The sequence below is a fragment of the Amaranthus tricolor genome, chromosome 3 (assembly GCF_026212465.1).
Source record: "Amaranthus tricolor cultivar Red isolate AtriRed21 chromosome 3, ASM2621246v1, whole genome shotgun sequence".
NCBI lineage: Eukaryota > Viridiplantae > Streptophyta > Magnoliopsida > Caryophyllales > Amaranthaceae > Amaranthus > Amaranthus tricolor.
In genome coordinates this window covers 36,417,443-36,429,006 of record NC_080049.1, presented here as the reverse complement: position 1 = coordinate 36,429,006, position 11,564 = coordinate 36,417,443, and the positions used below count along the sequence as shown (strand labels likewise).

At 32.5% G+C, this 11,564-nt stretch overlaps 1 protein-coding gene across 1 annotated transcript; it reads left to right on the top strand.

The window, feature by feature from the left end:
- The first annotated feature begins 3,869 nt into the window (after window positions 1–3,869).
- On the top strand, window positions 3,870–10,798 carry LOC130807555 (potassium transporter 6-like). Its single transcript, XM_057672810.1, has 8 exons — window positions 3,870–4,376; window positions 4,495–4,987; window positions 5,133–5,186; window positions 7,683–7,943; window positions 8,023–8,075; window positions 8,362–8,485; window positions 8,571–8,825; window positions 9,135–10,798. The coding sequence occupies exons 1-8, from the start codon at window positions 4,338–4,340 to the stop codon at window positions 10,193–10,195; spliced, it is 2,340 nt and encodes a 779-aa protein (XP_057528793.1). The 5' UTR covers window positions 3,870–4,337; the 3' UTR covers window positions 10,196–10,798.
- Window positions 10,799–11,564: the final 766 nt, after the last annotated feature.

The following is an 11,564-nucleotide window of genomic DNA, read 5'->3' as shown; positions in this document are numbered from 1 at the left end:
TGTAACTCTTTTTTATTATGTGAGATGTATTAGATAATAAACTATTAATATTAATAAATAAATAAAAAAAATAAGTAATAAATATCGTACCAAAATTGGCAGCACTGATTAAACCTAATTTACTCTTCATTAATTAATAACGTTTGGGGCGCCTTTCAAACGTTGACTTGTTACACTCCAAGATAATAATATGGAAGTTAGGACTGAGGATTTGTATAATTTGCCTTGTGTGTCTTTTTTCTTATGTATGTATATATTTATATAGAAAAAAATATTTGATGATTTATAAGCTTTGTTATCATAAAAATAAGTTCACAAAAATTGTGAAAATTAATATTACTATATATTCTTATGAATTTATATTACATATTATTCCGACAAACCAAACAATATTCCTCAATATCGGCTGATGAAAAATTAAAGCTTTCTCTTTTGCGCACAATGCCACTTCACTCTCTTCTGTAAACCAAGTGGTAATGCATATCCTCCTCTCTTTTAGTCTCTCTCATGAACAAATCTTGAATATACTTTTTTCTAATAGAAAGTGTTTCTGTATGTTTTTTAGACAATTAATTAAGAATTTAATTTCTTAATTTATAATTACTCAGAAATTAATTGCCGATGAAAGTTTGTCTTTGCTATCTTGTCAAACTATGCAGTAACATTGTTTGAGAAGATGGTCGTTTCAGTAAAATGCTATAAGGGGTTAGTAGGGTCCGGAATGTTTTTCCGGGGACTCACTCCGACGCCCAAGTCAGTAATAGTTTGAGACAGATTGCCTAATAAGTACTTCCAAGAGCACTATGGCTACAAGGTGGACTACTACTTAGGACTTATTTTGACGTAGGGTCTTTTGTGATTATATTGATTAATATCCGACAAATGTACTTTTGTGGATTATTTAAGTCAAAAGTAATTATCCTATTAGATTTATGATTGTGTAATTATAATGCTTCTCTAAAAATCAATGTGGGTCCTTGAAAATTAGATGTAATAACTCATTCGTAATAAATTACTTAGAGTTCTTTGTTTCTCTCTTAGAGTAGTTATTAGTTAAAAATTAATTACCCATTTTCTTTATGAGCTTCTTGATGTGTATTTATAGTCTATCTCTGTACATGTAGAACATTCCTCTGTTATTTCAACAATCCCTAAAATTCCTTTGCATGCCACTTGTAGTTGTTTTGGACGTGTCAAATTCCTCTTTTACTTTGGTGATTTTTCCTTTATTTTTCATGGCACTCTTTGCTTCTCCTATTAACATTTGTCCCGCTGGCTTATAATGATCTTCTATAATTGACTAGTGTCTTCCAACCGCACATGACCTTCCCATGCACTAATATTACTGTTTCAATGCTCCTTTAATCCTCTCATATGAATGTTGTCAGATTACCCTCTAAACTTACTAATTCCTCCCATATTCGTATGCCTTTGACTAATATTTTACATATACACAAACTCTATTTTTATTATCACAAATTGAATCCAAAATCTTTTTCTCAAAAAATAATATTTATTTTTTAATTGAGATATATAATAATTAATTTATCATCATATCCAGTGTATTCCGCCCATAAAAATATATATAATAACGAATTCTTAATACATAATTATTTATATTGAAAAATCAACTTATTTTTTTGTTACTTGGTAGGTTGGAGGCCGGATATCAATACGAGAATCGAATTTAGCTCACTTAAATAATAGTATTATGATAATTGTGGCTAGACCTGGGAAAACGGTCGGTCGGTCGGATTTTAGGTCGGATCAATTTCGGTCGGGTCATTTTCGGGTCGGGTCAGTTTCGGATCAGGTCAGTTTCAGGTTGGATCACTCTGGGTTTCGGGTAGGTTCGGATTGACCCAACGGGTTACCATAAAACATTAGAATATCCAATTGACTAATTCAACATAAAAAAAAAAAATCATTAAAATGTCTAAAAAAAATCATTAGAGAAATTACATGTATGATTTTCAAAAAATAGTTGATATGTCAGGTTCATTTAAGTGCAAGAAAAATAGGGGAATTAATACTTATTTTGAAAGACTTATAAGATACGCGCTTTATAAAAGTTATTTTGTTTATTATAATTGTAACGTTAGATAAAAATGACATTAAAATTATCTTCACAATTTTCATGTTGGAAAGATATACAACTAACTAAGTACTTATTTCGTCTTATAAGATACGCGTTTTATAATTTAGGGTAGCGACATTCGTTTTTTGAAAAGCTCATTCAAACGTGCGAAACGTTCGTATAAATTATATTGATTTGCTTACTGAAATGTAGAAGAATTAAAAACTCATTTGACTGATATAACAAGATACATGTATTCAATTAAGATGATTATAACGTCCTGTTTTTAAAGAAAAATAATTACGATGGCTAAAAAGACGTTAAATACTTGTTTTTTGAGATCTATTGATGAGTTTTAGGGTTCAAGTGATATACTCAATATGTTGGGATACTTTAAAAACTAAAATTTTATTTGAAATGAATTCTAACATTGATATTACTCTAAAAATTGATATTAAATCGGTCAAAACGGATCGGTTTTCGGTCGGATCATTTTCGGTCGGGTAATTATCGGGTCGGTCATGTTTCGGATTAAGTCGCTTTCGGGTCGGTCGGGTTCGGGTCCCGGGTTCATTTTCGGGTCGGATCAAATTTTCCCAGGTCTAATTGTGGCCATAAGACAAGATCTTACTCCAAATAAATCAACTTTATTCTAACAAAGCCACAACAGTTAACTGATTAGTTTAATTAAAATATATAAATATAATGTTGGTAATAGACACTTATAATTGTAACTTATTAAGGATGTATGTAAAAATTCAAAATAGAAACAACACAAAAACTAAATATATACACCCAATTTTACCCATTAATCCTATTTATTTTAAGCGTCTCTCCTGAAAAACCGTCTTTATAAGAAACGACTCTTCAGGCCCGGCCTAATAAATTTTTAAAAAGAGAAAAATCTAAAAATTGACGCGCGCGTCTGATTCTATTTAGAGTTGGTGTTATAACCTATTAAAGTTGGTATTATAACCTATTAAAATTGGTATTTGGAGTTGGTGTTATAACCTATTAAAGTTGGTATTATAACCTATTTGGAGATACCAACTTTAATAGGTTATAATACCAACTCTAATAGGTTATAATACCATCTTCAATAGGTTATAATACCATCTTCAATAGGTTATAACACAAACTTTAAATAGAATTACATAGCGTGCGTTTTTCTGGTAGTTATTTTTTTATTAATAATGGGCCGGCCCGTTTGAGACGCGTCTTTTATAAAGACGGTCTCAAGTAAGAATTTGTGATTTATTTTTAATCACTATTCATTTATCACTCTTAACTTGTATTTTATTTTTAATTTGTAAGTTAAAACATTGTCATATAAGATCTTATTTGATTCATCTTGATACAAAGATTATTATTATTATTATTATTATTATTATTATTATTCAATCTATTACATTTGCTACATATCTCTTTTACGCAGTTTAATATGTAATTTTAATCTTTTATATCTTAAATTACTTTGGTAAAATTCTTACTTAACCATATTTTTCCTATAAACAAATAGTACGACTAAGTCTAATATAACTATTATCTAGGACCAAACAATCATAACATTAAAAATGTATTTATGGCCCATAAACTTTAAGAGAATGGTGTAGTTCATAAAATAAAACAAAATTCACCCACTAGAATTGTTGAAGTGATTTTTAGGTGTAAAAATAATGTGAAGGTGTAAGAACTAAGAAGGTCACCAAATCATGTTAAATTTTTTAACAAAAAAATACATAAAATAAATTTCCCTCCCTATTTTTGGTCCATGCCTCATTCCTCACGCAAAATATTCCAATAATCTGCCCCTCAATTTATATACTCACTCTTTGATTCCATATTTCTCTCTCATCTCCCATTCTCTGTCTTTTTCCCTCTCTCTTAAAAGTGTTTAAAGCTTCAACCTTTTTTCTTCCTCATTTTTGCTTTGTTCAACTGCTTTACACATACCCACAAGAGAAGTTACAGTCTTTTTACACATACTCCATTTTTTTCTTTTAAAAGAAGAAGGAGAAACACATTAATTACCTTGCATTCTTTTCAAAATCTGTTTTGTTGTACTTCTGTTGCAAGATTCTGATAAAATAAAGTGTTACTATAAATGGGTATTTCTAGAATTTCATTGATTTGATTCTATCAAAAAAAAAAAATTTCATCTTTGAGTAGGTTGGCAACCAGTTTTGCTAAAGTGGGTATTTCATAAATCCATTGATTTAGCCGAGAAAATGAGTATAAGGCCTTTTTGATTGATTTTATTATGGATCCAGAAAGTGGGTTTTATCAAAATCAAATAAAGGTGAGACCTTAATTAAAAAAATTGCATGTTACTATGAATTTATTAGTTTTTTAATTACATATTAATTATTTCATTATTGTAATGCTAATTGCCTAATTTCTTTGTAATAATGATGCAGAAGAAAGAATCATGGAGGCAAGTTTTGATCTTGGCTTATCAAAGCTTAGGGGTTGTTTATGGAGATTTGAGTACATCTCCACTTTATGTTTACAAGAGTACATTTGCTGAAGATATTCAACATTCTGAAAGCAATGATGAGATTTTTGGGGTTTTAAGCTTTGTATTTTGGACTTTAACTATTGTTCCTTTACTTAAATATGTGTTTATAGTTCTTAAAGCTGATGATAATGGTGAAGGAGGAACATTTGCTCTGTATTCTCTACTGTGTAGACACGCCCGAGTCAACTCACTACCCAATTGCCAATTAGCAGATGAAGAATTATCTGAATACAAAAAAGATGTCGTTGTTGTTCCTACTGAAACAAGTTTTGGGTCAAGATTAAAATCTACTTTGGAAAAGTATAGAGTTTTGCAAAAATTATTACTTGTTTTGGCTTTGCTTGGAACTTGTATGGTGATTGGAGATGGTGTATTAACTCCTGCTATTTCTGGTAAGTTCTTTTAAAAAATTAATTTCATTTTTTTGGAATTTCTATGTTTTTTTTTGATAAATAATGGGTTTGGATTTAATTTTTGGATATGCTATTGGTTGGTTATTATTATTGATGAAGTTTTTTGTGGTTGATTTTTTTGTAGTATTTTCAGCAGTTTCGGGATTGGAGCTTTCAATGTCACATGAGCATCACAAATGTAAGAATCCTTGGCATTTATCTTATCGCCTACTGTTTTGCATGAATTAGAAACTATTTGGTTTATGTTAATTCCATAATTAGTATAGGTTAGGATTTAACAGTGTTGATTAGGACCTATGATTTTGTTTTAGCATCAGATTTAGATTTGTATGTTAGATGCTTTTAAATATTGATTTGTCTAATCATTGTTAAATATGCAGTTTGGTGATATGTATCACTAAGATGCCAATCAACTGTGACTCCTTGGATTTGTTCTTCTTCCTGCATAGTCTAATCAGAAACTGTGGCATGAATTTTTTTCATAAGTTTCATAATTTTCCTAACTTTATTAAGTCCGCATTGCATCGGCCATGTTGTAGAGACCCAATGTTGTAACCGAACCCAATTTAATCCAACTTAAAAATGGATTTACAATTGTGTAAAAACCAATATGGACATAAAATTCGATTTTGAACCGACCTGAAATATTTGATGCGAAATCAAGCCAATGATCCGAATAAACACCTCTACTCCTAACCTTATAAAGATGTAAAAAACGTGTTTGGGCCATTTCAAGGAATATCTCATTCTTTCGGATTACCGCATCATTGTGTCGTTACCGCAATCGCAACAGCTATGTACTATGTTACCTAGAATTAATCTTTCTGTATTGCTAGTGGATTAGGTTCACATTCCTTTGACCTGATTTTAATGTGATATTACATCAGTTTGTCTATGAATATCAGTATTCTTTAAGGATTTGAGTGCTGGGTGATGAATAGAAAGAATATTAACATCTATACTATTAAATATTCACTATTGATGTTGCTTTTAATTGGAAGTAAGCAACTTATACATTAATAACACATAATCAAATGTGAAACAATAATACTTTTAAGGCGCATATTATGTCATTAGATCATTATTCATTGTATTTTGGATGCATTTATTCGTTTCTTTTTATTTGCCTTCGCCTCAAATTGTTTTTTAAAATATGTTGTGACTTCAGAATTTTGATTAATACATTACATTGACTAATAAACACTTTAGTGGTTGAACTTATGAGCTACTTGGGTTGCAACAAAACTTAGTTTATCTTTTCTGTTGCTTAAGAACCCGTCATTGACTATTGACCGAATAAACAGCAGCCGTTATATATAATTGTGAAGAAAGAATGTTTCCTAGAGGGTACTTGCCAATCTTACCTTTATGCTAAATTGTAAGGGTAGGCTTAATTTTTTATCTTTGAAAATGAGAGTTGGAAAAATATATGCTTCTTTTTTGAAGTCTTTTATCTTTGACTCATTAAGATATGCTTCAACTAAAGCAACTTTTGGAAATAGGTAATGGAGTAACTTTCATATAGTAGCTTTAAGCTCAAGACACCTAGTGACTCAACCAAATGGCAAGATTTTTTATCATTTATGCTACATATTGAATATTCGGTATTCGAATTTTTTTATGGTGTGATCAAAGGAATTTTATCCTGGTTGTTGGCTTCCTGCCCACATTTGAATTCCATAATTCACAATCTGAAGTTTTATATTGACGAAAACTCAATTTGGACTTCTGAATTCTGTATACTGCCGAATCTGGTTCAAAATAAGCTTAAATCTAGCTGTAGTGAAGTCAAATAATGTCACACAAGCTTATTTTCCCAGTTATAGAAAGCATTTCGATTTTGATCCACTGGATACTGAAATTCATGATTAATGGATTCTATTTACTTGTGTACATGAGTTAAAGTGTCAATTTTTAAAAATAATGAGGCCTAGTTTTCCACTTGTAAGTGAAGGATGATGATGTTTAATCTATGGAAGGATAAGAAATTATTGCTATTAGAATGCCCATTTGTTACCCGCATGTAATTTGTCCCATATCGGAGATTTTATAAACTTGAAGAGTAACTCTCACTACTATCAATTGGCTTTAGTATGTGAACCTCCTTTGGGCTTATAAGTGAGTTACCTCTTCTTCTACTTGTTTGGGTTGTTTAGACCCATTTTCTAAATTTTATCATATTATTAGAGCTCGATTTGTTGTTGGGTCTTTATAAAATGGTCATTTAATCAAAATCACCAGTAAAGAGGCTTTAATTGATGTTCATCCCCAAGTTTGTAAATTGTAACCCTTTTGGCGGGCTAAAATCTAAGGAAACTCATAAACACAAGTGAGGGAGTGTTAAAGTATTCATTTGTTATTCGTGAATTATCCCACATCGTAGATTTTATAAACTTGAGGAGTGACGTCCTTTGGGCTTATAAGTGGGTTACATCTTCTCCCCTTGTTTGAGTTGCCCAAACACATTTTCTAAATTCTATCGGTCGCAAAATTCCTTTCTGTTTTCCAACGTTTTGTGTGAAAAAGTCATGGCTGTTTTTCTTTTCAATAGTGAATCGTGTAGGCTATCACTTGAATTTTGATGATTAATAACTTTGGATTATACTTCTCGGTCACTCTTTGTTCTTTTACTAGATATTTGCTCCTAAAGTTTCGTACTCCCTTTGCAAGGCAGATGTGGAAGTCCCCGTAGCATGCCTCATACTTGTTGGCTTGTTCGCGCTTCAGCATTTTGGGACCCATCGGGTGGGATTCTTGTTTGCACCTATAGTTGTGACCTGGCTTTTCTGCATCAGTGCCATTGGGTTATATAATATCATACACTGGAACCCACATGTTTATCAAGCACTCTCCCCGTATTACATGTACAATTTTTTGAAGAAAACACAAGCTGGTGGTTGGATGTCTTTGGGTGGAATTCTGCTGTGTATCACAGGTAACATATTTCCTAGAATTTCAATATCTTTTATGTCTGCCATGTGTTGACTTTGCAATGGCATATTGCACATGTGCAGGTTCAGAAGCCATGTTTGCTGATCTTGGGCACTTTTCTCAATTATCAATTAAGGTATTTCTCTCGCCTAAAGCCCATTTCATAAGTCGAGCAAAATGTCACTTTTTTGTCGTTCTACTGTAATTTGCTTAAAGTTTTTCCTGTTTACGATAACTTACTAGTAGATGTTGTACCGCGTCTTCCTTTTGGCACATTGTTACGACAATATGCTTGCTAATGCCAGAGCATTTAAATGGTCGACATTTATTTAAGATCCTATTGTTCAATTCATGTTTCTTTTATCTTTCTCATTTAGAGGTTTAACTCGTGGTCTACGTCTTATTTACGTGTTGTGGCCCAGATTGCCTTTTCATTTGTTGTGTACCCCTCATTGATTCTTGCTTATATGGGGCAAGCTGCCTATCTATCAAAACATCATGTGATGGCCACTGGCTACCAAATCGGATTCTATGTTTCTGTACCAGGTAGCCATCTTTTTCCAGATTTACCGCGTAAGAGTTTTCCCCCTTCGGTTCATAGTTTGAGATAAGCTGCAATTACATTTGGCAGAAAAACTGAGATGGCCGGTGCTTGGAATAGCAATTTTAGCAGCAGTAGTCGGCAGCCAAGCAATAATTACCGGGACTTTCTCCATCATTAAGCAATGCCAGGCCCTTGGATGCTTCCCTCGGGTTAAAATTGTGCATACTTCGTCCAAGATTCATGGACAAATTTATATCCCCGAGGTCAATTGGACATTGATGATATTATGTTTGGCCGTCACTATTGGATTCAGAGATACAAAGCGCATGGGCAATGCATCTGGTATGTTCTCGTTTCAGATTTTTCGAACTTTTCCCCCACTCCCTCTGGAAAATCTATCGAGATACCTAACTGCCTAACCTATATATGGATATGTCCTTCCAATTTTAGTAATAAAGTGATGCTAATTCTAAATACGGGCTACCACATTTAAATCATGCTTAAACTAAGTTCGAAGAAATGATTTCATGTGGAAAGATTGAATCCGTCATCTAGTTTTGAAATATTTTGAAACGCATGTCAACGTGGCATATAAACATGTGCTTATTATGTTTGAACCTAAATAAGAAGCAATGATTGTCGGTTAAACAGGTTTGGCTGTCATTACGGTAATGCTTGTGACGACATGCCTTATGTCACTTGTTATTGTCCTATGTTGGCGCAAAAGTGTGTTTGTAGCACTTGCTTTTGTAATATTCTTTGGCGCCTTTGAAGCACTCTACTTCTCAGCATCCCTGATCAAGTTTCTCGAAGGAGCTTGGGTCCCGATTGCCCTATCATTAATCTTCATGGTTATAATGTACATTTGGCACTATGGCACCCTCAAGAAGTACGAGTTTGATGTCCAAAACAAGGTATCTATTAACTGGCTTCTTAGCTTAGGGCCAAGCTTGGGCATTGTACGAGTCCGTGGCATGGGCTTGATCCACACTGAGCTTGTATCCGGGATCCCAGCTATTTTCTCACATTTTGTCACCAATCTACCGGCTTTCCACCAAGTACTAGTTTTTCTTTGCGTCAAATCGGTGCCTGTTCCACATGTAAAGCCTGAGGAACGCTTTCTTGTGGGTCACATTGGGCCAAAAGAATACCGGCTTTATAGATGCATCGTGAGATATGGGTATCGTGACTTTCACAAGGATGACTTTGAGTTTGAGAATGATCTTGTTTGTAGCATAGCAGAGTATATAAGGACCGAGAGTAATAAGATAAATGGATCAAAGGATGAGTCGGACAAGGATCATGATGAGAAAATGACTGTTGTTGGAAGTCCCTCTACCTATGTTGATGGGATAAGGGTACATGAAGACGTTGAGCACAACGAAGATTTACCCGGAACTTCCGAACTGAAAGAGATACGATCACCAATCGTAACACCAAAGAAAAAGGTGCGGTTTTTACTGCCGGAGTCACCAAAAATGGGTGACGGAGCCAAGGAAGAACTTCGAGATCTAATGGAAGCCAGAGAAGCAGGAATAGCATACATACTAGGACATGCTCATGTACGAGCAAAGCAAGGTTCGAGTTGGGTTAAGAAGATTGTGATTAATATAGGCTACGATTTCTTGAGACGAAACTGCAGGGCACCGTCGTACCCGCTTAGTGTTCCTCATGCATCGACGTTAGAGGTAGGTATGATCTGCCACATTTAGTCACAATGTAATGCAACATGATTTTGAGTATACTTTGTAAATGATGTATTTTTTGTTTTTGTATATGGAATGGCCACCATGTTTTTGCTTAATTGAAAGGGTAATTATAGAGAAGCAGATCAACAAAATTATCGGATTCGACGATAATATTTTTTAATGTAATATTATTGAACTTTTGTTCAATGTGGAAGATAATAAGAGTCATAGATAACATACGTTTAGTTTGATTAGCATTAAGAAGGGAAATGGGACAGACACACAGAAAATGAAAGGAACACTCATTTTTTGGCATTAAATACTTCTAACTACACCTATTTTTGTTATTACTAAAAATGATCAAAGGACTCATGATATTTTTATTTATACAAGGAAATATTATCCAGGAAACCCATTAAAAAATAATTAAAAAAATTTATTTATACAGTGACACTTGACAGTAAATATTCATAGCTTGTTTGGTTGGGTTGATATTAATTAGTATAAAAATTTGAACTCCTTATAAATGATAATACGATAAAATGAATTATCTTTGATTAGCAATTAACATAAGAATTTAAAGTTCAAATATAAAACTTAATTCCTTGCCTAAGAAGGAATTTAATCATCATAGCACCCTCTTGGTAACCACAAATTCTTGTACTAATTGATGTTTTCATGTGCAACCAAACATAAATTTAAATTACAACATTTTTGCAAGGAAAATTATATCCTACGAAAAATAGTTCTTAAAAAATTATTTTTTATCCAAAATTATATTAGCTTTTATTTGAATTAATTTTTTCTTCACTAAAAATATACAATCGCCTTAACATTGATCTTAACTTATTCAACGTTATTTGAATTTGATTTTTCTTATCTAACTACCGTTTTTAAAATAAGCTTTACATAATCTAAAATCTTTATCAAGACATATATTGATGTTATCTAGTTGTGAGTATAGTTATTTGTTGATCGCAAATTCTTGTAAGAGACTATCTCTAATTGGGCTGACTCATTATATATTTTTTAAAATATTGTAAGTAGGCATTAAGAATGATGTAGTAGACATTTAAGATATTGAAAATAGGCATTAAGGATATGGTAAATAATCATTAAGTATAATATAAGTAGGTATTAAAAATACGTTAAATAGGCATTAATCTTTAATGGGTTGGGCTTGAGATATGTCTCTCAAAGAGACGGTCTCTCAAGAGACTAGCTGGTTGTTAATTATCTAAATAGTTATTAATTGCGTGGGTAGTTATTATTAGATGTACAATTATAGCTTTATAGCAATTAGATATTAGATAAGGTTGTGAAGTATAAGTAGATAAAAGAAAAAAAACAATGAATTAGTGGGGATGACCCTTGGCTCTGATGCATCAATTTG